At 42.7% G+C, this 27979-nt stretch overlaps 1 protein-coding gene across 2 annotated transcripts in view; it reads right to left on the reverse strand.

Moving 5' to 3' along the window:
* The window catches only part of LOC137255699 (sulfotransferase 1B1-like), a 29323-nt gene extending 6667 nt beyond the window's left edge, over nt 1-22656 (reverse strand). Inside the window, exons 1-3 of one of the 2 annotated variants that reach the window (XM_067793199.1) lie at nt 22524-22626; nt 17095-17126; nt 13585-13765 (exon numbers count right to left, since the gene is read on the reverse strand). In XM_067793199.1, coding sequence (XP_067649300.1) covers nt 13585-13759 — 175 coding nt within the window. In that variant the 5' untranslated portion in view covers nt 13760-13765; nt 17095-17126; nt 22524-22626. Of the gene's footprint in view, nt 1-13584; nt 13766-17094; nt 17127-22523 lie in introns of both variants that reach the window. The other variant, XM_067793192.1, reaches the window with a different exon arrangement.
* Between the last annotated feature and the right edge of the window lie 5323 nt (nt 22657-27979).

Below are 27979 nucleotides of genomic sequence, written 5' to 3' on the forward strand. Positions count from 1 at the left end.
GCCAACCCTAACACCCCTGCCACCCCAGCTGTTATTTCAATACCTAGCACTATAGGTGTAGCCACGATGGTAGCTAACAATCCAACACCTGCCGCCCCTAGTCCCATGCTGGTTGTCATAAGGGTAGTGTCAGCCCCGTCCAAGATATTGAAAGCTCTATGGTACTTTTTACATAGTGCTTTCCGCGTGTCACGGTCTTGTTCTAGTTGGCGTTTCACATCACATAACTGCCTCAAGCGGAACCCATCTACGGTTTCCAGCGTCTTCGCTACTTCCTCTACGACTGGGTACAGACCCATCCTATAATATATATTTTGAAAGATATTTTAATTGGGTTTCAGTTAATAGTCTATTAATGAATTTGAAGTCTACAAGATCTAGATTAGTAGTCAGGGTAATAGGTGAGAATCTAATAGACTTTCCTGTTGTAATAAAAACCCCACTGAGGTTTATTAAGCGGTTTATAGGACCCGTGGTATCCTGTTGTATAACAATACGACAATATTTGTTTCTGTGTTCGCCAAACCAGTGTATTGACACCCCCGGTAAAATTTGGTGTACTCTTGAGGTGTTTTCATTGTCTAAATCATTAAAGAAGACTTCTATGATGAGTGTGAAAGGGGAGAATATATCAAGATATATGTTAAAAGAATAATTGATAAATGCTAATTTATTTTTTACTAAAGTCTTTAACCTATTTTTTTCGGTATCAGTAGTTGCTATGGGTACCCTCTCCGGAATGAAATCCCCGGCCCAGATACCGTTGTTCCTAATCTTAGAGATATACCCCATATCTGCGTGTATTGTGATATAAGGTGAGGCGAGTGTTAAGTTGATCATCCATTTGGGCTCTTTTAAATCTGATAACGACACCCGTCTGTACACGTTGTCTTTGAAGTGCAGGATATATAAGGTGTCTTCCTCACCAGGCTGATCGAATCCCTCCGTATCTCCTAGGTCGTTAAGCGTAGTGTTGGGACGATGACTGGTCATTATTATACTATTACGATATAATTTCCAACTGGTTTTCTGATAATAGTTCAGGGGTGAACTTTATACCCATGAAGTGTATGTTGTCAGGCAGGAAGATCTTGGTTAGTGATATCTTGTTTTCCACGATCACGTTGACCCCTTGCAGACTGGTGTTGGAGCCGACACCCACCCGCACGTAAACGTTGCAAACTTGATACTGGTGTCGTTTCCCCCACCCGAGTTTGATCCCCTTCACGATCTCGACATCATTCCCTGATGGTTCCCCTAGGTAGACTTTGATGATAAGTGTTGAGTTTGCCGGTAGACTCTCTAGTATACTGACCACGCCTTCGAATTCAGACACCAACTGTAATGTCACGTTTGGTATGGCCGGTTTACTCGATAGCATGTGGGCTGCCATAGTGTCGAGTGGGCTGACGACTACGCTACGTCTCTGAGTTGGGACGTAAGCCACGAGCAGGGTTCCATTGTTCACGACTTTGTTTAGGTGGTTGTCTTTGTTATCCGTGAACACGTAGGGGGAGCCGAGTCTAATATTGAGAAACCAGTCGTTATCGGGTAACAACACCCACTTGTCATCTTCGGTGAAGACGAGCATATATGGCTTGTTTCGGGCGATGGTAGTGCTCTCAACATCGTCTAAGTCGAACAGTTTACCCCCGAACGATGGGTATATTATCCAGTTATTACCGGTGTTGACAAGGGCGTACTTAGTGTTGACTGTTGCTCTTGTGGTATCTACTATATCACTTAGGGTTCCACCGGAGGGGACTTCAACGCGTTTGTAAATGTTGTTTTTCAGTTGCAAGGCGTACGATTTACCATCTACTCAGGGAGCGTCGAAACCGCGTGTGTCTCCGAGGTCGGAGATCCCGATATTGACGCATTTTTTCACTCCGGGCCCTTGTGCGCTGGTCATTTTACATGAAGCGTTAAGCTGAGGTATCCTATATTTACAGGATTATGATTTATATCTAACACCGATATTATCAGCTCAGGTATGTTGCCCTGGGTTAATCTCTTATACTGCCGTGGTGAAAACGACTCGGTTCTACCGTCGTTGTATTTCTCAGTTTTCACCGGCACTGCTCTCAGTATAGTGGAAGGGTGGCCTCCTTGAATGTTGTATGTTGTGCTCACCTGACCGAGATGAATGTACAGCTCTCGGTACGGTACTAGATCGGGTAACTTCGTGCCTGTGACGGTTGTTGTTGTTTTTATCTCGTCAGGAGACATACCGAGTATCCTCGCTAATGGTCGGCCGAGCCTCAAGGGGTTTCTTCCGTTGTTGATTAACACCACTGTACCGTTTGAGTCGTTCATCTTGAGTTCGGCTCCCAGGGGTTTGAAGACCTCGTCGTTTAGAGAGCACACGCTGTAGTAGCCGTCAGTTATCTGACTGCGAGTTCCACTGACGAACAGCTTATTGTTGCTGGCGTTGATGTTAGTCCATTGCGGTAGGTAGGTGATATCGCAGAGTGCGACTTCGAGTTGGCCTGACTTCGAGTCAGCTGAACGGCCTCACCGCTCGTTATTCCTGGAAGTGTTATGTACATATTATAATATATAAATTATATATTATAATATGGACTTAGCACACTTGAAAATCGTGGTGGTAGGTAGTACGGGGTTTAAAGCAACCTTTATTAATATCTTTGAAAACTATATCGTGACCGTTAATAACGCGCAGGCGGTGGTAAACTGGAATCAAAACCCAATGCAGTTTTGGCAGAACCAACTCAACTTTGCTGTGTGGTGTGCGACGACAGGGTCGGGTGTGACACTAGACTACGGTATAGACGAACTGAGTAAGGCAGTCATTTTGTTTCATATTTATTATCAAACGAGACGAATATTGAAGGAAATAAGTGCTCCTCTTCCCCAAGATAAAGCGTGGAGTATGACGAATAACCCCTATGATAAACGCGCTTATGAACGTGTTTGTGGGGAGTTTGAGATTCCAACGAATAAAGACTTTCGCCTTCCTGGTGTGAACCATGGTCTCGGTATAGTTTACGTGTACTTCTACAGGTCCGGAACATATATAGCCGGTTCTGCAGATGGTACATACAACCCAAACCGTCATACATTTACAGGTCCCACAACGAATGAAAAGATCCATGTCAGCTACATAAAGCAAACCAATCCTGATGCAGCCACAGCCTGGACTAAAATGATCTCAAAAACATCGAAAGAATTCACTCGTGCTGGTACAATACGCTTGAACGACTCGATTCGAACGTACGTGTGGGCGCTGTTGGGTGCGCAGTCGATGACGCGTTCCAACATCCTCGGTAAGGGAACTGCTTACGACGCTCAGAAACAGTCCGTTGCCAACGTTGAGGATGCTATCAATTCTCCAGTTGATCTCCCGCGGGCCATCGACCGTTACCAAAACGTGTTAGAATACGCCAGATCGAAAGTCAATTACGTGTTCGGCGTGGGGCTGTATATGGCTCCGAGTGATATGCAACTGAGAGTAAAAAAAGTGGTGGGTTATAACAACAAAATAGTCATAGCCACGGCGGATCAAAAGTTGGGTATCAACCCCGATATTAACACCCCCTATATCCCACACATCCCACCACGTGAAACGGGTATAGTGGCGCCGCCCCCGGAGTCTAAAGTTCAACCAACACCACAGGAGGTGGCCCCCCATATTCAGGTATCCAATCAGCAGCATATTGATAGTAAAACGGCCCTGGTGGTTGGTGGGGTAGCTTTGGGACTTATTTGGTTAAAAATTTCTTAGCCGCTACGTACACCAGACCCGCCACGGCGACGATGGCTGCCCACAGGTTTTGACTGAGCCACGTGGCAGTTTTAGCCAGAGCGCCCAACAACCACGAGACGATGCTACCCAGGATGCCGGGAAGGGCTTCGGCGGCTTTACCAGCCAGTTTAGCTAGGCGTTCCCCGAGTTTTTTTATCCAGTCTTTAACACCACCGCCACTTGGGGTTCCGCCGCCGGCAGGCCCCACAGGGGTACCCCCTGTCAGTGACACCACCAAGGTTGATATGATGAAACCCAATGCAGTCAGAATGCTGGCGATGGTGATCCCTTGCTCCCGGAACAATATCCGAATCCTGTCTGCTAACGTGGTGTCTCGGTAGAGGACTTGATTGATGGTTTCCCGCACACGGTTGACCTGGGATCGAAGCTTTTCTTTGTGGCCGGACGCTGTCTCCAACCAGACCTGCCTTTCATCTTCCAAATTACGTATTCGTTCCTCGATGGTGGCTTTCATAGACTCGTCCTCAGTTTCACCGAGTTTTTCCTTTTCATAGGCGATGTGTTCGTCTATCTCACTCATTTTGCCCGTGCTTTTCGCGATCTGTCCACGAATGGTTTGCATCAACAGGTCCAACCCCCGCAGTTCCCGAAAGGTAAGTTCGAAACCCGGGAAGGGCTTGTTCTTGTAGTCGTCCAACACCTTTTTAATATCATAATCTTGCATATCTTGACGGATCTTCGGAGGAAGCTTAGGTCGCGCGCCACCGTAATCTATGAAACCTAGTTCATCGCGGATCAAGTCACTCCCATGTCGACTGCCCAGTGTTGATAAAGCAAGCGGTTCTCTCGTGCGTTTATTCACGAGATCGATCTCCGGGTGAGCCTTCAAACGCAGCGTGCCATTGCTATCGAGGGTAAACCTGGAATAGTTCCTTCCCAACGGCTTGAGTTTGGATTTATTTTCAACTGCGTTGTAATAATCGTCGACGGCGCCCTCCATGAGTGCGTCACCTGAGAATGAGGTCTCCTGCTCGGGCCCTGTATCATCCATAGTATCATACCACGTCTCCATAGGTATATCGTCAGCCATTATTTAGTATTAAAAATATATTTCATTTATATAACAATGTACTGCAGAAAATTAGATCCTTTCAGAAGATTGAGAGAGCCATTAGGAGCCAGAGCCGTGCGCCAGTCGGTGACCATCACCAACAATCCCAGCAAGATAGACCAGAATCAAACTCTGCTGGTTAGATTTCCAAACCTTGGTGAGAATGACCTCATTGTACCAGGCACTGTTCGACTGGCGTTCAATATCACGTTGACCTCCGACAACGACAAACGCGAGCTAGTGCGGAACGTGGGTCGAGCTATCATCAAGAAAACGACCGTCAAGATCAGCGGTAACGAGGTGCTGAGCATCGACGACAGCGACATGTTTCACTGCTACGGGGATCTCTGGAAAAGCGAGGGAGAACGAGTCAATGATGTGTACCAGGGCATCAGCAAATCAACCCGGTCGCGTATAGGGTATGCCTTCACGCCAGACCAGCTAGACAAGCTATCGGACGGTGAAAAGGCCATCGCTCAAGCATACGGGAATCGATTCTGCGTGCCGCTTGACTTCGAGTTGCTCACGGGACACGCGCCGTTTTACCAGGCCGCGCTGGGTGATAGGCTCGAATACGAGCTCACGTTTAACGACTATAGCAAAGTAGTGCGTACGCCGAACGGTGATGAGGCCAGTTATGCCATAGACAACATCTCTCTGGAGTTCGACATGGTCACTAGCCCGGAGCTACCCAGGCAGGTTCGAAGCCAGTACTCTGGGAAGATGGCTATCCTGTACGATCGCGTACTGAGGCATAGATCAGTCGTGTGAGATAAGAGCGACACTGTGTGGAATATCAACCTGAACGTGCCGGCGCGATCGATGAAAGGTATCCTGGTCGTCCCCGTGGAGGATTACGAGCCATTCCGGAGGGACAGCGAGAAGTTTTTCAACCCCGAGATTGAAAAGGTGGAAGTGACCATCGAGGGCGTGCCCAACCAGCTGTTCAGTCATGGTATGAGACCACACCAGCAGTGGGATGAGATAAAAAAGCTACCAGTGGGGGATTACATAACAAAGGACCTGGACCTCGGCTCCGTGCAGATCGGTGAATACCTGACCACCAAGTACGCCCTATGGTTGGACATGCGATCCACGGATGATGATAAACTGCACGGTAGCGGGCGCCGTATAGATAACGGCAGCGAAGGGATAACCATCCAGATTACTAAGAAGGCTCAACCCGCTGGTAAGTTGAAATTATATCTGTACGTTATTATGGACGCGCAACTTAATATAGACAATAGGAGATTCGTGCAAGCCATCTACTGATGGGGGGTACCCCCCCACACCCCCCAAAAATAAACAGTCCCCACTGCCCCACCTCCCCACTGACCAACACTGCGCCATAGTGTGCGGGCAGACTGGCTGTGGGAAGACCGTTTTCGTGTTGGATATGTTGGAGGGTTACTACAAGGATGTGTTCGATAACATCGTTATCATGTGCCCTACTCTGAGCATGAATAAAACGTACGCGCGACCTTGGGTGATGACGGACCCGGACGTACACAAAAACGACCCTGGAACACGCCTGCAGGACTGGTTGAAAGCTCTTCACGAGAAATTTAAAGGGGAACCGACGCTGTTCATACTGGACGACTGCAGCGCTAATCGCGAGATAACAAAAAAGAGAGACATGCTATCGTACCTGGCCTTCTCCGGCCGGCATGCAAATCACAGCGTCTGGGTGATAACGCAGAAGTTCAACTCGGTGTTGAAAGACCTCAGGGAGCAGACGTGATGGGTGGCCTTATTTCACTGCAAGGACAGGGATTCGTTCGAGGAGTGTTTGAGAGAGAACGATATGATGAGCAAATTAGAACGGGAACGGGTGAAGAAACAGCTCGCTGAAACTAAACACGCTAAGCTCGTGCTCAAGACCGACCAACCAGTAGCATATAGGGTGTGCTAAAGCTTAGCAAAGCTAAGCAAAGCTAAGCAAAGCTAAGCAAAGCTAAGCAAATGCTAAGTATAGCTATGATATTTGAAGTGTTTGTCGTGTGCAACTTAACCTTCATTTCTCTGTGTTTTGTCTGCATCGGGTATTATATAGTTAAAACTAAATCTTACTTGTTATATTATAAGATGGAGTGTGAGGAATTGCTCGAACAATTGTCGGTACCTGGGGGTGTGGGGGTCTCCCCCACTGATGACAAGCGAGAGAAACTGGTGGCGTTGGCTGTTGGCGGCAAAGCCAAACATTACTTTGGAGACTACACTCCGGATAAAATTCACAAAATGTCAGCCGAAGAAATCGATAAGCTGTACGCTAGATACGAGTCCCGGCTCGGAGCAGAAATGACAAAGACAATAGGATCGGCTATGACCCAGATATACACCGGTATTGTGTCATACTTCCTTCCCATTCCACCAGAGCGCCGACCTTACCTGTTGGAAGACCTCGAGAAAGACCCTTTTATCGAACACGCCGTGAGCTCTATCAGCTGCGAGCTGTACCACAAATATGGTATGTTGTTGGCTCCAGTGACGGCGGCGAAGCATTATCAATTTGAGAGAAAAAATAATAATAATAGTATAGATGGATGCTGCACAGGAGACCCCTCCCGAGGTGAGGGAAGTGACCCCTTCACAGGAACCAGTGGGGGAAGTGCCCCCAACAGTAACCAGGCAGAAGAATCCTAAGAGAGTAGCTGCCGGTGAAAAACGGTGGTGTAACCAACATAAAATTATCAACCCCCGACTGTTGTTGGCTGTAGGTGCTGCCGTGGTTATAACATGGTTATACGTGGGGGTACCCTCCCACAGTGAGGTGGTACCCCCCAACAGTGAGGTGGTAACCCCCACTGTCGACGCGCATATCATGTTATAATTTAAATATTTTTATATATACATAATGTCTGAGGGGAAAACGTTCGTCAACGACGCATACCACGCCACAGTGGTCACCAGTCTAGCCGTAGGGTACACTCGGTTGACTAAAATGGTGCTTAAACAACCAACTATCAAGCTAGATTTCAACCTGCAGGATATGGGTATGCTCATAATGAACCTTGGTATGGCGATGGCCACAAAAGACATCCTAGTAAAACAAGGGATAATACCTGAAAATATAATGAAATAAATATAGGATGGCCACGATAGCTATGATGGTCGGTGGGGCGTTAGTGAATGCCCTGGCATTTTCCGGGAGTAATTTCCTCTTCTCGAAACTACGAGATGACCACGCGGCTGAAATACAGGAAGAAAGGAAGCGGCACGATCTCGCCACTGAGAACTTACAAAAGGCACAGGCCGAGTACGCTAAAAAAACGCCTCCAGAGGATTGATTTTATTAACGAACAACTCCAGCGTGAAAACCATGCCGTTCAAACATTCAACGATGTCGATGAAGCAATGAAAGAATACTACCTACTAACTGGTAAACGATTGGAACCGCTCAATAAACCCACACTCGCTCAGTACTACACACCATCCAAGGGACAAATGAATCGTGAACTGGGCTTCATAGTGTTGGGTATAGCAGCTACTGCGTTGGTTGCGAAGCAATTAAATTAAATACCTATATAAGTAAACATGAGACCCGCTCCATACCGATGTGAATACATACTTATGGGGAAGACCGAGGCCTGTGGTAGGAAATGCAGGACTAGGTTCTGTTGTTTCCATATGGGAAGTCCTAACTGCACGTGTTCTGTGTGTGATATCGGGGTTAAAGGGCACTACTGTCTATGTAAAGCTCACGGAGCGAACGTAGTCAGACATCAACTCATCTACGAGAATAAAAAGGGCTACATAAAAGAACGTAGGCGACTGCTCAAGATAGACTCCAATTAGACATTGATTATGTTAGGTGTAAACACTATGACTACTGTACGCGAGCTTAAGCGGGTCGCAAAACAGAGAGGTGTGATCGGGTATTCTCGAATGCGGAAGTCAGCATTGTTGAGATTACTAGGTTTAGAAGCCCCTACGGTAAAACAATTAAAAGCTCAAGCAAAACAGCTTGGATACACGGGTTATTCAAAACTGGGGAGAGCCGGGTTAGTCGAATTGTTATCACATACCCCCGTAGCACGTCCCACTGTAAAACAACTGAAAGCCGAGGCACACGATTTGGATTTAGGCGGATATTCCCGTATGAGGAAACCACAACTTTTAGAATTATTACGACAGAATAGAGCTATTGACCTACAGTTAGTGCGCACTGAGCACGTTGCACGTTGATAGAAACATAGACATTACAGATATCAAGCCTCTGATAGCTGATAAGGTCAACCAGGAACTAAATAACCTAGGAAGTATCAAGTTTCAGATCACAGTGAAAATGTCGCTCGATAAGCAGGATGAGTATGTTCAGCCTTACTTCCGAGGTAAACAAGAGGTCGTCACACATACAGAGACCATTGACACATCAATCGATACCAGTTTTCAGCAGATACGAGAATACCTAGAACGCTACACACACTTGGGGTCCGGGTGGGCTGTAGATAAAATCGATAATGTCTATCTAGACATAGCTAACTACGTGCCGTTCAGAGGCGGGTCATACCTAGCCTTGCCCCCCTACTATAGGAACAAACATGCCATAGTAAACGTTAAGAATAGAGGAAACGATTGCCTGAGGTTAGCTATCAGGTCAGCCTTATTTCCAGCTGACACTCATTCAGATAGGCTTTCTAGCTATCCCCAAGACGATGGGCTCAACTGGGATGGTATAGATGAACCCACCCCCATATCCCAGATCACTAAAGTAGAAAAACAGAATAATCTGGCTATAAATATCTTTGGGCACGAAGGTAACAAAACAATAGTACACAGGGTCAGCGGGGTGAAGGATCGCCAAGTTATCAATATATTCATGATCCAGCGAGGTGACAAGTATCACTACACATGGATAAAACACTTTAGCAGGCTGTTGTATGACCAATCGGCACACAGAGGAAAGACCCACTTCTGTGAACGATGCCTACATGGCTTCACACAAGCTGATTTATTAGAATCCCACCGGGAGGATTGTCAAGGTGTGGGGCAGACGGCCATACGAGTCGACATGCCTAAGGAAGGTGATAATATCCTAAAATTCGGTAACCACAAGAACCAAATGTCTGTGCCTTATATCATATACGCCGACTTCGAAGCCTTGGTTGTGGGGGATTCCCCCACACCCCCTAGTGGTGAGAGCTTCACCCACAAAACACAAGAGCATAAAGCCTGTGGGTTTGGATACATTGTCGTCCGTTGTGACGGGGAAACGAAAGCTCCGGTAGTGTATAGGGGCCCTGACGCGGCTGAAAGGTTTCTAAAGTGTTTGCAGGAGGAAGAAAAAATTATTAGGAATGCATTGTATAGAATCGCTCCCATGCGTATGACCCGAGTCGACAGGCTAGCTCACGCTAGTAGCACTAACTGTCACATGTGTGACTCACCACTTAACGGTGATTCGGTGAGAGATCACTGCCACATAACTGGTAAGTATAGAGGCGCCGCTCACAGCGCGTGCAACCTCAAGCTTAAAATCAACCCTAAGACAATAAACATCCCCGTTGTCTTTCACAACTTGAGAGGGTACGACTCACACTTGATCATGCAGGCCATCGCGAAAATCGATGGTAATATAACGTGCATCCCCAACAACATGGAGAGATACATCTCCTTCAGCTTAAAAGGACTTAGGTTCATTGACTCGTTTCAGTTCCTCCTGTCGTCACTCGACAGTCTGGTCAAGGCCAACAATACCTTCCCTATCACCGATCGATACACAGACGCCGAGACTAGACCCCTGCTGATGAGGAAGGGTGTGTACCCCTACGAGTACATGGATAGTTGGGTCAAGTTCACCGAGACCAGACTACCCCCTATTGACTGCTTTTATAGCAAGCTGAATGAGGCGTCCGTCTCACGAGATGATTACTCGCACGCGACTAACGTATGGAATAAACTGGGTTGTAAGAACCTGGGTGATTATCACGACCTGTACTTGAGGATAGATGTACTGCTGTTAGCCGACGTGTTTGAGACGTTTAGGTGGACGTGTTTCAAGCAGTATAAACTCGACCCCGCATGGTATTACACCAGCCCAGGTCTGTCGTGGGACGCCTTGCTTAAAAAGACCGGAGTTAATTTGGAATTGCTCACAGATTACGACATGCACCTATTCATTGAGAAAGGCTTGCGAGGTGGGATTTCCATGGCATCCAAACGATACGCGAAAGCAAATAATCAATACGTGAAAGGTTACGATCCTAACAAGCCAACCAATCACATTCTCTACCTCGACGCAAACAACCTGTACGGCTGGGCCATGAGCCAGTATCTACCTACAGGGGGATTCGAATGGGTACCCCACGTTGATGTTATGGGGGTTGCACCAGATTCGAACAAAGGGTATATCCTCGAGGTTGACTTAGAGTATACCAAGGAATCACACATCACACAACAGCTACCCCCTGGCCCCCGAACGTATGAGGGTTAACCCAGACTGGATGTCTGAGTACCAACATAACTTGTTAGGTGGGCGTGTGACAGACGTTGAAAAACTCGTTCCTAACTTAATGAATAAGACCAAGTACATCGTTCACTATCGCAACCTACAGCTGTACCTGTCGTTGGGTATGAGGCTGACCAAAATACACAGGGTGCTCATGTTCGACCAGAGCCCATGGATGGAGCCCTACATCAGAATGAACACAGACCTACGAAAAAAAGCCACCAGTGATTTTGAGAAAAATCTCTATAAGCTCATGAACAACTCGGTGTTTGGTAAGACTATGGAGAACCTGAGGAAACGCGTGACCGTGAAGCTGGTTCGGTCGAGTGAGGAAGACAAGCTCAGGAGATTGATAGTCAGTCCGGCATTCAACCGTAGTAAGATATTCACAGACAACCTGGTTGCCCTACACATGAAGAAAAGCCACATAAAATTCAACCGGCCTGTTTACGTGGGGATGAGCATCCTTGATTTATCCAAACACCTGATGTACGACTTTTACTACAACGAGCTCAAGAAACAGTACGGCGACAGGTGTGAAGTGCTGTACACTGACACGGATTCCCTGCTGTTAGAAATTCGAACCGAGGACGTGTACGAGGACATGAAAAAACACCTCGATTTATACGACACCAGCGACTACCCTAAGACCCATACCATACACAGTACGGTAAATAAAAAGGTCCTAGGTAAGATGAAGGACGAGTGTGCTGGCACGCCCATAGCCGAGTACATAGGTTTGAGACCTAAGATGTACTCCATACTGAAAGCCGACAATAGTGAGATCCGGAAGGCTAAGGGGGTTAAGAAGTATGTGGTGAAACAACACATCAAACACGCCAGATTCAAGGAAGCCCTGTTCAAGACCCGTACCTTTAGGCATAAAATGAACACACTTAGAAGTGATGGACATAAGATATACGGACTGACTATAAACAAGACGTCCCTGTCGCCTATGGACACGAAACGTTGGATAGCTATTGATGGGATAAACACATACGCGTATGGACATGAAAAAATTTGAGGCTATTTACTACAGCCCGCGTGGGTACTGGAAAGGAGCTAGCGCAGTAGATAAGCTAGCTAAAATAGCGCGAGTACCCCCGGAGGAAGCCAAAGCGTGGCTTGAAAAACAAGCCCTGTGGCAGATCTATTTGCCGGCACCACGCTACATGCCTAGAAGGAGGTTCGGTATTAACATACCTAATAGCGTTCACCAGGCAGACCTACTGTTCCTACCCCACGACAAGAGGTACAAGTATGCCTTAACCGTAGTGGACGTAGCCAGTCGTTACAAGGAAGCCGAACCCTTGACCACGAAAGATTCGGCCCAGGTAGCCAGAGGATTCGAACACATATACAAACGCAGCCCGCTGATGTGGCCAACAGAGCTGCAAGTTGACCCCGGACGGGAGTTCATGGGTGCCGTGTCACAACTGCTAGCCAAACACGATACAAAGGTCAGGCGTGGCACGGCCAGAGCCCATCGCAGCCAAGCCATAGTTGAGAGATTTAATAGGACTTTGGCTGAGCGCTTGTTCGGCCATCAGTATGCTAGGGAGATGGCCACCCCTGGAAAACGATCGACTGAATGGGTCACGAGGTTACCCAACGAGGTCGGCAATCAACCATGAAGTCACCCGTCTCACCGGTAAGAAACCGGCAGACGCTATCAAACTAAAATCAATAGTTGCAGAGTCGGCCGCTCCATTGCGTGGGAAGGAGAAACAGATACCAGATAGGGCCCTAGTGAGGTATCTATACCAGCCGGGGGAACACGAGGGTGATAGCCGTAAGCGAGCCACCGATCCTATATGGTCAGTCAAAACTTACAACATAGATAAAGTGGATATGAAAGCCGACGAACCTAACTTGTACTACTTGAGGGATGGGCCGGGTAGGGGGTTTGTAAGAGAAGAATTATTGATCGTACCGTACGGCACAGTGTTACCTCCAACACACGTTAAGTAGTAGGGGTAATAGTAGCAAGAGCTAAGGACCCAACCAAAGCCTTAGTTAGTAAATAAGGCGTTGTAGAGACTTTTTTTGAAAGTGGTCCAGAACCCCCATTCCCTATACTACTACTACTAGTGAATACGTTATAATAATTTTAACTGATTTGCAAACCTATTAAATTTCATAAAGCATTTGATATTTGCATAACATTTCTTAGCCTCTTGCTAATTACAGACTAAATGATGCATATATATTTTTTGGGTTTGAAGGTGCTGACCCCATTCAGGATATTCACGCACCACATTAAAATAGGCACTCACCACAGTTAGGATAGACACTCACCGCATTTAGGATAGGCGCAAACAAAGACGTCATCCTCTCTGGTGGGGATGTCGCGCATGCCTTTAATGACGTCAATGGGGTTCTCCTGTGTGGGGTCCTTTGGAAAGAAATGACCGTCCACTTCTACGAGAGTGATGCTGTTTCCACCGGCATCCGGGATCTTTACCACTGCCATCCTCAACTGCCACAAGAGAGGAGATTATTAATGCATGGTAGTAGAGTCTAACAATGAAGATCCGTTCGTACCTCCAAGTCAGCGTCGACCACGCAGGTTTGTTTTAGCAACTAAAGCCCATGACGTCTTTCAGTGGTATTTTAGCAGCTGGGAAGTACAACACAGAACCAACATTATTGATAACAACGTATTTTATTTGTCAGTGGATGTATGGATACAGATTCTTGTACAGTTGTCATGCATATTATTTTATGAACTACATAATGCTTAAGTAAGTCGACCCGTGAAGGTCCAGGGCAGAATAGGCCTTCAGCAACCCATGCTTGCCATAAAAGGCGACTATGCTTGTCGTAAGAGGCGACTAACGGGATCGGGTGGTCAGGCTTGCTGACTTGGTTGACACATATCATCGGTTCCCAAATGTGCAGATTGATGCTCATGTTGTTGGTCACTGGATTGTCTGGTCCAGACTCGATTATTTACAGACCGCCGCCATATAGCTGGAATATTGCTGAGTGCGGCGTAAAACTAAACTAAACTAAACTAAACTAAACTAAACTAAACTAAACTAAACTAAACTAAACTAAACTAAACTAAACTAAACTACACTCACTCACTTACTTACTTAAATAACCTTATAACAGATATACAATGTGGTTTCCGGAAAACCAGAACTACTGTCGATCACTTAGTGCGTTTAGAATCATTTGTGAAAAACGCGCTGATTAATAAACAACATGCTGTGTCAATCTTTTTTGATCTTGAGAAGACATATGACACAACCTGGAAATATGTCATTTTGAGAGATTTACATGATTTCGGTTTGCGAGGTCGTTTGCCTGAATTCATAGCCAAATTCTTAAATAAGAGACAATTTCAAGTCCGCGTGGGTTCTACCCTGTCTGATCATTACAATCAGGATCAGGGTGTTCCACAAGGCAGTATTTTGTCAGTCACACTTTTTAGTATAAAGATAAACAGTTTATCCAAAGTTTTAAACGATACAATTGATGGATCGTTATTTGTGGATGATTTTGATATTTCTTGTGGTAACAATATGCATACCATTGAGCGGCAACTGCAGTTGTGTTTAAACAAGATTAATAAATGGTGTCTTGAAAACGGTTTTAAGTTTTCTAAATCGAAAACTAACTGCATACATTTTTGTCGTAGATATAAACCAAAGTCTAAGACTTTGTCTTAGCTCCTTTACTTCACCTGTTGACAGCCTGTATGTCGAGAGACTGATGAACCATCTCTTGAACAGCGACGTATAAAATTAGCTTTACAGTATGTAACAAAATTATATTCAAATGAGTCAAACCCTTCATATAACCGTGTTTTCAATCCTCTGTATGAGGATTTATACAATAAGAAATCTCTTGTTCCGCCTCTTGGTTTAAGAATAAAACCACTTATTTCTGCTGCCAGCATTGAGCTGGAAACCATAGCTCCTTCCCGTCTTCTTTCTTCTCCTCCTTGGCAGTTGGTTAGGCCACAAGTTGACCTAACATTAACGACATTTAAAAAATCAGAAACGAATGAATTACAGTATAAACAAGAATATAATCAATTGAAACATAAATATAACAATTATAAATCCTTATTACAGATGGGTCCAAGGATGGTGGCCTGTCATTGGATCCAGAACAATGTCTTCTAGATTTCCAGATAACAGTTCTATTTTTACAGCTGAAGCTATTAACAGCTCTTAAATATATTCAAAGACACCCTAAACGTAAACAATATATAATCTATCCAGACTCTCTTTCTTGTCTTCAGGCGATTAACAATTTATCATGTAAACATCCACTTTTAATGAAAATTATAGAATTGTATAATGATCTTGCTACTAGCCAATGCGACTGGCCAAGCTATCAGTATTTTGATTCACGAACTCTGAAGGATCTTTTTCATAACTGTGCTTGTTAGTGGCTGTATCCTCAAATGGGGTTGAAATACTGTAAAACTATTGTCCCCTTGTGAGGGTACGTAAGTCCACAAACATTCAATGTAAATTCAAACTTTCCACGTTTTTAATCATGGAATAAGTGTCTTTTTTTTGCAGGGCTAGATTTCCCAAACTGCTGACGGCTGTGGGGATGCTGTAAATCCAGCTGGGGTCCATGCAGGTAGCAAAGGTGAATAAGTGAGTTAAAATTTAACGTCACATCGGCATTATTGCAGCCATATAGTGACGAGAAATGTTGTAGATGCACATAAAAAATACGAGTAATTAAGGAAACAGTCATCGACGGACCGTAAAATAGCTAGAGTATCACAAAAAGAGTTAAAACTAGCTAGAATGTATTTTTAAAAGCAGAAAACAATCTTAGACAACACCACGTAAAAATTGGCTATTGATCACCAGCAACTGAAGGTAGATCACAGGTAGCAAAGGTACTGTAAGTCCCTATGGTCCCTAGTATGGTGATCTACCTTCAGTTGTTAGCAATCTATAGCCCATTTTTATATTGTATTGTCCTCTATAGATAAATTGTTTTAGGTATAGTTACTAGTTTTATATTCTCCTCTGTGATATTCTAGTTGTTGTTTTATTGTCCTTCGTTGGCAGGTTTTATAATAGACATATATTTCATTTCAGTATAAATGTTCTCGTCACGATATAGCTGAGATATTGCCGATGTGACGTTAAATATTAACTCCCTCGCTCGCTCACTCACTCACTCACTCACTCACTCACTCACTGAAGTAAGTCATTCACTTAATGCTCATAATGGGACCACGACACCGAGTGGCGATGCTAGCAGTGATGAATGCACAGACTGTTACGTGGGACAAAGGTCTGCATATTAACTTCTGTACGTGACTAAAGACGCCTTGAATCATTGAGGAACAGGTGTAACTGTGACACCCCATCAAAATGTTAGCATACACGCTAACTTAACTCAGGCACCCTTTGCGAGCCACCCCCTCGTGGTGGGTGCTGGGTAACGCTAAGAGCTCACCACCATCCCGTTGTGGACCCGGGGAATATTTGGTCCACCATCCCGTTTGTCCTTGTAATACACCATGGTGGGTGGGGAGCTCGGATGATGAAATAACAAAAAATAACCATGGCTTATGAACCCCCCATAGGAAAACTAAATGTCAACTTGAAGCAGATCCCGTGAACAACGGTCTCAGACTGTCCAAACCAATCGATTACTGGACACGTTTTCTAGTCATTGAGACTGAAGATAACACTCCATTGAAATTAAATCCTTTCGCTTTGTCTAAGGGTATCCAGGGCATTGGTAGATATGTAAAGAATAGCACAATATTACGTTCTGGTGCAATGTTGGTTGAGTGTGCCAAAAAAGCAATCAACTAACCTGTTCCGGTCACTACTACAGCCCGTAGAACACTGAAAACGAGTAAGGGAATTGTGAAAAACCATGAGCGATTACTCTCTGGCATGTCGGGATTAGATATCGTCTCTGAGATGAGAGATCAAGGTGTACTCTATGTGTGACATGTTCAAACTCATAAAAATCAATGAAACCTTTAAAACCAACACACATCTGTTTTCTTTTTCTTTACCATCTGCTCTAAAATCACTAAAGTATGGAATATTGTAAGGGACATTCTCTTACGGCAGGCTGTTGCGATCTAAATGTTAACACGTACATTCCAAATCTTCTCAGCTGCTTCAAATGCCAAAATGTTGGCCATGGAGTAAATCCTTAAACCGTGTCTATTGTGTGTGCTCACTGTGGTGACAAGACGCCCACAACAAAAGATTCTGACAGTGATGGAAAAAATGCGCAGGGAATCACCCATCTTATTCTAAGGACAGTCCTGTTTGGAAACATCAAATGGCAATTAATAAAATAAAGTTAAAAAAAACAACAACAAAAAAACAACAACAAAAAACAAAAAAACCGTCAGTTTTTTTTATGCAAAAAATACAAGTTCTAAGCTCAGAACAAACAAAAGGCTGTGCTTCTATTGCCAAAAGAACGCCTGAGCCAACATCTAGCCTAGTTACAGTATCTGCCAGCTGTCAGACAAACTTGCACTTAGGTGAAAATGGATTACTCTAACTTTTCCTCACCCACTACATCTATTCGAACATGAGAATCACTTCCTGGTCCCTCTCAGACACAATCAGAAACATCACCTGATCTTTAATCATTTTCGCAATTGTCAACAAAGTCTCAACAAAGTCTTACTAAAATCAAAAGTGAAAAGCCAGGTTTTTCAAAAACACTGAGCGGCAGAGACCCAAAAGGGTTAGAAAATATAAATGAATTATTCAGTAAAATGGATCACTTGAAGACATGGACGTGTCTGAAAACGTTCATTATAGGGCACACAGCTTGCCGCCCACCAAGTAATTCCCGCAAAAGACAGGTTATCAGAATAATATTATACAGTGGAATTGCAGTGGACTAAGGACTATAATTTCAATGAATTACAGCTTTTTGTATCTACAGAAGACCTATTTAAAACAGATGCTTTTTTCCCCGAAACCCTGTATAACAATGGGATATTTAAATGGACACAACCCACTCTGGGGTAGTGCAACTATATAAACGCTAAAAGGTAAATTACTGGAGGAGGTTTGTGCTGATAATGATTTATGTACTTTTAATGATGGCTCCAACACATATTTACACCTGGTACATGATCCTATTCTTCTTTCGACTTGTCAGTAACAATTTCAGAACTACTTAATGAATTTGAATGGTCTGTCTACGATGTCCGATGTGGAAGTGACCATTTTCCTACTATACTAAAGCCTGTAACTCCATCTGATGTTCCTCCAAATTCAAGGTGGAATTCGAAAAGGCTCTGAAAGAAACACTAAGTGCTGCAAAACATATATCTTAACCTTATTTCACGTTCATGATGCTGCGAAGTGTTTTTCTGATGAATGGACCATCATAGCTGATGAGTGTACAACAAAACCCTCTGCAGTTCCACATATCAGGAACCATGGTTCAACAATGAATGCAAACAAGTTAGGAAGGCAAGGAAAAAGGCATAAGACTATTTCCGTCGCCATCCTATGGTGCACAATGTGAATAAATTGAAGTTTTTAAATGCAAAAGCGCAGCGTACCTTTAAACTGAATAAACGCTAGTCTTGGAAAAATTATGTTTCCAAAATAAATTCTAGAACGACCATGTCTAAAGTGTGGACCATGATACAGAAAGTTAAAGGTAAATCTAGTGTCCATCATCTTAAACATGGAGATCAATTACTTACACATAAATCAGATATTGCAAATAAACTAGGTGAAACTCTTTCTAAACATTCTTCTTCTTCTAATTATATTCATGAGTTCAATACGGCTCTTGAACAGACTCCCGATACTGCTACAGGAGCTGATGACATACATCATCAACTCCTGAAACACTTACCAGAATCCTGTCTACAAACAGTGTTAAACATTTTTAGGATATTTGGACATTAGGCAAAATTTCCCCTTCGTGGCGTGATGCTATAGTGTTACCAATACGTACACCTGAACGTGATCATACAGATCCGTCAAATTATCGACCTCTTTCACTAACCAGCTGTGTTTGCAAAACCAGGAAACGCATGATCAGTAATCGATTTGTTTTGTGCTGGAAAAGAAATAACCTAAAAGCAGACGTGCAATGTGGTCTCCGTAAAAACCAAAGTACTGTCGATCACCTAGTGCGTTTAGAAATATTTGTAATAACGCACTAATTAATAAACAACACGTGGTATCCATTTTATTTTGAAAAAGCATATGGCATGACGTGGAAATGTTGTTTTTCAAGAGATTACATGGCCGTTAACCTCAATTCATAGCCAATGTTTTCAATGACAGTTTCAAGTCCGTATGGGTTCTTCATTATCTGATCATTATAATCAGGGATCAGGGTGTCCACAAGGCAATATTTTGCCCGTAACCTTATTTAGTATTATGACTAACAGTTTTAAAGGTTTTAACTGATTCAGTCGATGGATCATTTGCGAATGATGTTAATGTTTGTTTTCGTGTGACAAATATGAACACTGTTGAAAGGCAACTACAGTAGTGTGTACCCATGCTCGTCGTCAAAGGCAACGGGCACGCTTTCATGGTACACACGTCATTGTATCTCTTGTTGTTGATCATTAGATTGTCTGGTCCAGTCTTAATTATTCACAAACCACCTTCATACCGCTGAAATATTTCTGATTGTGGCGTAAATCAAAAGTCACTCATTCACTCTAAATGCCGTATGTCAGTACCTGTTCCAGACAATCATAACCTGATTTTACAAATGTAACCCATAATTTTCTAGGCATCGTCAACATTTGCTCTGCAGTGGTAGACCTTTTAACTCCCATATTTTCAATCATTTATGTCACAAACTAAATAACCTTTAACATTATCACCACTATACAAAAACCATGATATTCGTCTACTTTTTATCAAAAAGAGATACGTTGATGGCGTAGAAATTAAGATAGAAATGGCTTTAAATTTTAGGGGTAAAACTATATATGAAAGCCCAGAAAGGTCATGCTGATTGTACGATTTAAACAGATTTGACCAAGATTACAGCTCAAATACTGCTGAGTGCCGCGTTAAACTAAACTCATTCACTCTGCCTGTCCAGCAGTTCCTGTCCCGGAGACTGACCCAAAACAGTGGAACACTGATCGTATTGGTCACTGCACGCTGCCGTCGACGGTGACATTCCCTACCTTGCAGCCGTTAGAGTTGTTCACACTGAGGCAATGATTGAAATCACGCAAATCCCAACTGTTGCAAAAAATGGTATCAATGTCTAAGTGAACAGTTGAAGTCTTGCTTCAGATAAAAATGGCAGGTGACAAATTTTGGACATTTTAAAAAGAAATGGTTTGCATCCTTCACTGCAGCACGAAAGTTGCGATCTTTGCTCTGATAAATTAACGCGAAAACGACCTGCATGTAATGAACTACACGATGTTTTAACTTTGTGTTCAGTGTATTTGTCTTTCTATGGAAAATATTTTTGAACATTGTCCGTTTTTCTGATAACTTTGGTTTAAACGTTCATAGTGAATTTGTACATTTTGTTGTAGAGGAGAGAGCATTCCATAAACATGCAGAATCATAAATAAGTGAGGTGCGAAATTTAGGAATAGCCAAATAAGATTTGTTACGCATGTTGTACCCAGAAATGCTCTCAGTGAAAGGTGGAAGTAAATCTGTCAGGTAGTCAGGGGCTTGCAGATTAACAATTTTGCAGAATGTACACATTTTTCTGTGTGTCCGTTTACTTTTCAGTGGTAACCAACCAGTTTTATTGTACATAATACATCTGGAAGCGAATTTAGGCAATTCTTGCTGCTTCACGTAGCACTATTTCCAGTTTATCACAAATAAAGCTAGGGCAATTGTCCCAGACCTCAGGTGCATTTGCCAAAATAGGCCGAATATACATTTCATATATAGTAGGAAGGGTATATCTTGGTAATACGTTCTTTCGAGTTCGTAATGAGGAAACAAGCATTTTGTATCAACTGGAAAGAGGACACTGGGGTGTTCATGTTGATGTACACGTTTCAAATGTTCATTATTGAAAAGCAAGTCAGGAATTTGTGGACAATTTCCATTTTTACTAACCGCTTGTCGGACCATTCAATCAGTTTTGCTGAGTCATAGTTAAGAGCAGCATCTATGGCTTTTATATCTTTTTTTCTGCAACACCAATTGAAGTGTCGTCAGCAAACAGTCTTGTGACATTTGCTACAGTTTTAGGTAAATCATTGATGTGCACAATGAATAAAAATGGTACGAGGACAGATCCTTCAGAAACCCTTTCAGTAACATTTAATTCTTTTACCACTGATCGTCTGCCCGATAAATATTTTGGCAACCAAACGAGTAAATGTCCACGAAACACAGGAAAACGATATCGCCCTGTAGGTTAAACATGGACCAAAGATATACACGCTCGTCGTATTTATTAATAGAGTAAAGGAGCAGCAGCTGCCATATTGGATTGTCGTGCCGACATCGACTCGCTCCGATTTCAAGCTGAAATGTACGCTAAGAATTCGGTGACATTCGAAACTATACTCACGTACCTCTCAATTATACATTTCCCCACACATCCTGCCTGATTTCCATGACATAACACCCATTTTATTAACTTTAATAAGTCCTCAAACTCGAAAATCAAACCAAAACACCTCTGGGGTGAACGTTATCCCGCACTCGCAACCTCTCGAGCGATCTCATTGGTCCCCTGAATATAAGTAATTTTTCCAGAACAAGTTCATTACATTCGCGCAAAAGTTAAAATCGTTTGTTTTTTATTGAAGCCTGATCGCGTGTCAAAGTCATAGCTCATCCAAGACTTATCGCTCTAAAACCATGCCGTCTTGTTCACCTCAGAGGTGTTTTGGTTTGATTTTCGAGTTTGAGGACTTATTAAAGTTAATAAAATGGGTGTTATGTCGTGGAAATCAGGCAGGATGTGTGGGGAAATGTATTATTGAGAGGTACGTGAGCATAATTTCGAATGTCACCGAATTCTTAGCGTACATTTCAGCCTGAAATCGGGGCGAGTCGATGTAGGCAAGACAATTCAATATGGCAGCTGCTGCTCCTTTTCTCTATTAATATATACGACGTGCGTGTAGATCTGTGGTCTATGTTTAACCTACAGGACGATATCGTGCTCTTGTGACAGGAAAAAAATAATCTTCAAATTGGAGCAATAACTTTTCATGCCACACTCCATCAAAGGCCTTTGAAATGTCTCAAGAAACCATACAGTAATAATATGATACACCAACCACTTACCTGAGATCTATATGTGTAAACCTTAGCCTGTGGGTTTGTTGTACAGTATACGAACAGCGCACAGAGGTATAACAAATAATTTGTAAAGTCGTACCGGTGTTCTGACGTTTTGTTGCCTGTGGAAATAGCAACTTCCTTAGCGTGGCTGGGCCAGTTCAGTTGAGTAAAGTGTATGTTGGACAAGATGAAACATGTATCTGAGATCTTGTATGTTTGACCTTGCTTGAGAGTAACATAGCTACGCTACTATCTTTCTTAAGATTTTTCTTCAAAAGCCTACCGGTGTTTGGACGTACTGTACCCTGTGAAGAACACGTAGATTCGTAGTTCGTAGATTCTGAATAAAGATGCACAAGATGAACATAAATCTGTGATCTGCAGGTGTTTGACCTTGCTTGAGAGTAATATAGCTACGATACTATCGTTTTCAAGAGCATTCAAAAAGACCTACCGGTGTTCAGATGTACTGTACCCTGTGAAAAACACACTTGGTAAACGTGTCCCTTGTAGTTCGTAGACTCCGTTTATTTTGTCTGTTTTCAAGGCAGTATTCTAACTGAAGACGGCGGTAACATCCAGTGATTAACATTATGATCATCACTCTACGCAATTGGCATATGATGACAGTGACATGTATCAATCAATAAGTGAACCTAGCCACCCAATCCCGTTAGTCGCCTCTTAAGACAGGCATGGGTTGCCGAAGATGATTCTAACCCGGACCTTCACGTTTTTTTGATTGTAAGAAAACATACCAGAACATATCATATTAACACCTGCCACTTGAACTCGGTTACAGGTTATGCTTTAGGTATAAAAATGTTTCACAATTAGCGATATTCCTGAATGATTCAAATGTCTAGTCACACACAGGTGAACATTATGTTCAGACCTTTGTCACGTTGTCCGAAACTAAGTCTACATGTCATCGCTGCCTGAATCGCCAGCCAGCGCCTGACCTACAAAAGCATTAGTGAATTAAACTGAATTTAATTAAGTAGGCAATATTGCAGTAGAACACCTATATGATAAACTCTATCGAGATTCACGTCAGAATTTTGTGCTTTGATTTTTCCAGTCCGTGCCGAGACGGTGCCGAGCAGTAATTCCTGCCAGTAGTGCCCATATGAAGAACTGAGAATTTTGTGCTTTGATTTATCCAGTCCGTGCCGAGACGGTGAAAGTTGTTGGGACTTACGTACCCTCTCGTGAGGATAATAATTTTACGCTACTTTAACCCCCTTTGAGGGTACAGCCACTAACGATCGTAGTTACTATTTTACAATACCATGATTAAGATATATATTATCTATGTACAATACATATTCAAAATTTATGTAGCAATTCTATTTCCTTTAAAAATTCAATTATTAAATGATGATTAACATTATAAAAAAGATCCTTTACAGTTTTCACATTGAAATATTTATCTCTTGTGATGGAAAAATCAACACAGTCAAGCAGGACATGCTTGACCGTGATTCTTTCATCACAAGGGATACAAAACGGAGGATCCTCATCTTTTAACAAGTATTCGTGAGTATATCCCGTATGGCCAATGCGACATCGTCGCATAATAACCTCTTCAAATCTGGACTGACAACCCAAGTGGGTATAACCGATATAGGGCTTTATTCTATGTAATTTATTGATACCTACTTGGGTGTCCCACTTCTTTTGTATTAGATCTCGGATATATGATCTTATAACGGCTTTATAATCAGAAAAAGGGAGCAGAAGCGGTGTCACAGATTTGTTGAGAGCAGCCTTGGCAGCAAGATCGGCCATTGTGTTACCAGAGATTCCAACATGGCTGGGTAACCAACAGAAGACGATGTCGTATTGGCCAGTGGCAGGATCATTATACAATTCAACGATGACAGCTAAAAGTGGATGTTGAGAAGATACATTTTTAATAGCCTGGAGGCATGAAAGAGAGTCTGAATAAATGATATATTGTTTATACTTAGGGTATTTTTTTATATAGTTTAGGGCTGTTAATATGGCATGTGCTTCTGCTGTGAAAATGGAACTGTTATTTGGTAATCTAGAATATTGTTCTGGTTCCAATGACAGTGGCACAAGCAACTGCGTCACCATCCTTGGACCCATCTGTAAATAAGGATTTATACGTACTATACTTATCTTTTAATTGATTATATTCCTGTTTGTATTGTAATTCAGTAGTTTCTGATTGTTTATATTTACTTAATGTAAGGTCAACTTTTGTCTAACCAGTTAGACGCGGAGGAGAAGAAAACAAGCGAGAAGGAGCTACATTTTCTCCAACCCCTTATTCACATACAACAAACACTTACATAACATGGCATGCTGTACGGTGCACCAACTGAGACCACAGTTTATTCGTAACCGAATAATGCTCCCCGATGACTCACGTATTCTAACGGCTCGCCAGTCTGGACATGTCCGTCCCACTCAACAGTGCCAGTCATCGGTCTGTAACATGACACGAGAATTAAACATTCAGTATAGACCACATGCGTGTATATAGACAATGTGTATATCCACTCACATAAACATCACATAACATACAGGACAAATCAAAACTGACCGCTGGTGCACCGCAGCTAAGAATAACCTAATTCAAATTTCCCTCCCTTTTATACCTACCAGAGCGCCCCCATACCTATAGCACTACTTCCCTTTGTTGTATCTTCCGACGCTATTTAGACAATACAATATAAAAACAGACTATAGATCGCCAACAACAGAAGGTAGATGACCACACTAGGAACCATGGGGACTTACAGTACCTTTGCTACCTACATGGTCCCTAGTTGGATTTACACCATCCCTTCAGCTGCTGGCGGTTGTATGAAAAGTTAGCCGAAATTAAAATCACATGAATACTACGATTAAAATCTTGGTAGACTTAAATTTACTGTGAATGTTTGTGGGCTTGCATACCCTCTCAGGAGGACAATAATTTTACAATACTTCAACCCCCTTTGAAGGTACAGCCACCAACAATTCAAGTTACTAATCCAAGCTACCAATCATTAAAATACATCTATTTACACAACATAACATTCAAAATTCCTTCCAAAAAATCAATTTCTTTTAAAAAACCAAGAATTAAATATGAATTAACGCTGGTAAAAAGATCCTTAATTGTTTTAACTGTAACATATTTATCCCTTGTGATGGAGAATTCAACACAGTCAAGCAGAATATGCTTGACCGTGACTCTCTCATCACAAGGGATACAAAACGGAGGATCCTCACCTTTTAACAGGTGTGAATGAGTATATCTAGTATGGCCAATACGACATCGTATTCAAATCTGGACTGACATCCCAAGTAGGTGGTCAAGAGAAGGTTCATCTGCTTCAACGTATAGACAGTCAACAGGAGAAGTTCGGAATGATCCAAGACAAAGCCTTAGACCTTCGTGATGAATAGAATCAAGTATTTTGAGGTTGCTTTTACAGGCTCCACCATAGACAATGGCAATGGAGCCGTAATCCAGCGTAGATCTGATGAGTGACCTGTATAAATGTAGAAGGGTTGTTTTGTCTCCTCCCCACTTTGTGTTTGAAACGACTTTCAACAAATCGAGCGCCTTCTGGCATTTGGTTTTTAGGTATTTAATATGTGGCAGAAAGGTTAAGTATGAGTCAAAGATGAGACCAAGGAACTTAGCTTCCTTGACAACTTTGATGGGTGCACCATTCAAAGATAAGTCAGGGTCTTTATGAGGTTTGCATTTTCGGCAGAAATGAATGCAGTTGGTTTTAGATAGAGAAAATTTAAACCCATTCTCAAGACACCATTTATGAATTTTGTAGAGACTGATTTGCAACTGTTTCTCAATGGTTCGCATGTGTTTGCCACGACAAGAAATATTAAAGTCATCCACGAAAAGGGAACCATTGATTGAATCTGATTGATTGAAACTTTTGAAAGACTATTTATTTTAATACTCAATAAAGTGACGGACAAAATACTGCCTTATGGAACACTCTGTTCCTGAGTGTAATGATCCGACAGGGTAGAACCCACGCGGACTTGAAATTGCCTGTCATTTAGAAAGTTGGATATAAATTGGGGCAAGCGGCCTCGCAATCCAAAGTCATGTAAGTCTCTTAAAATTCCATGTTTCCAGGTTGTGTCGTATGCTTTTTCTAAATCGAAAAATATCGACACTGCATGTTGCTTATTAATGATGGCATTCTTCACAAACGATTCTAAACGCACTAAATGATCAATAGTACTTCTGTTTTTACGGAAACCACATTGAATATCTGTTATTAAGTTACTTGTTTCCAAGTACCAAACAAGTCGATTATTTATCATGCGTTCCATGGTCTTGCAAACGCAGCTAGTTAATGAAATCGGCCTATAATTGGAAGGATCAGTGTGATCACGTCCAGTTTTAGGAATGGGCACAATTATAGCATCACGCCATGATGAAGGAAAATTTCCAGACGTCCAAATACCATCGAAAATATAAAGAAGCGTCTCTAAAGATGATTCTGGTAAATGTTTCAGGAGTTGATAATGTATGTTATCAGCTGCTGAAGCAGTATCGTGAGCCTGGTCAAGAGCAGTATGGAGTTCGTTAATCGAAAATACTTCATTTATAATCTTCACCATTATCGGAAGTAAAATTAATAGTTTTTTTTCCTGCTGATTTTGATACTTTTGAAATTGAGGTACATAATTTGATGAAGAAGAATGTTTCGCCAGTGTTTCACCAAGTTTATTAGCAATATCGGATTTATTTGTCAGCAACTGGTTTCCATCTTTAAGATGGTGAATGCTAGATCTAGAACCCTTACCCTTGATCTTCTGGATCATATTCCATACTTTAGAAATTGGTGTACGTGCATTGATTTTAGAGACATAGGTTCGCCAAGATTGGCGTTTATTTTGCTTAAAGATACGCCGTGCTTTTGCATTTAAAAGTTTCAATTTATTCAAGTTATGGACCAGAGGATGGCGACGAAAATAATGCTCAGCCTTCTTCCGTGCCTTTCTGGCTTGTTTGCGGGTATCATTAAACCATGGTTTTCGAATGTGTTGATTTGTGGAGGACTTAGGAATACATTCATCGGCTATCTTCTTCAGTTCATCTGAAAATAATTTTACAGGGTCGGCGACGTCAAGAAATAGATCAGGTTTAAATGTATTAGAAGCAAGCAGTTGAAATAAAGACCAGTTGGCCTTGGAACAGTTCCATCTTGCAGTTGGAGGAACATCTGAAGGAGTCACAGTTTTCACAATGGTAGGGAAGTGGTCACTTCCACAGAGATCCTCGAGGACAGACCATTCAAATTCGTTTAATAATGCTGAATCTGTAATTGCTAAATCAATAGCAGACTAAGTTCCTGTGCCTGGATGTAAATAGGTGTTTGAGCCACCATTAAGTATACATAAGCTATTGTTAGAAATGAAATCTTCTAAGAGCTTCCCCTTAATATTCGTCTGAGCAT

Source organism: Haliotis asinina, chromosome 1 (assembly GCF_037392515.1).
Source record: "Haliotis asinina isolate JCU_RB_2024 chromosome 1, JCU_Hal_asi_v2, whole genome shotgun sequence".
Classification (NCBI taxonomy): domain Eukaryota; kingdom Metazoa; phylum Mollusca; class Gastropoda; order Lepetellida; family Haliotidae; genus Haliotis; species Haliotis asinina.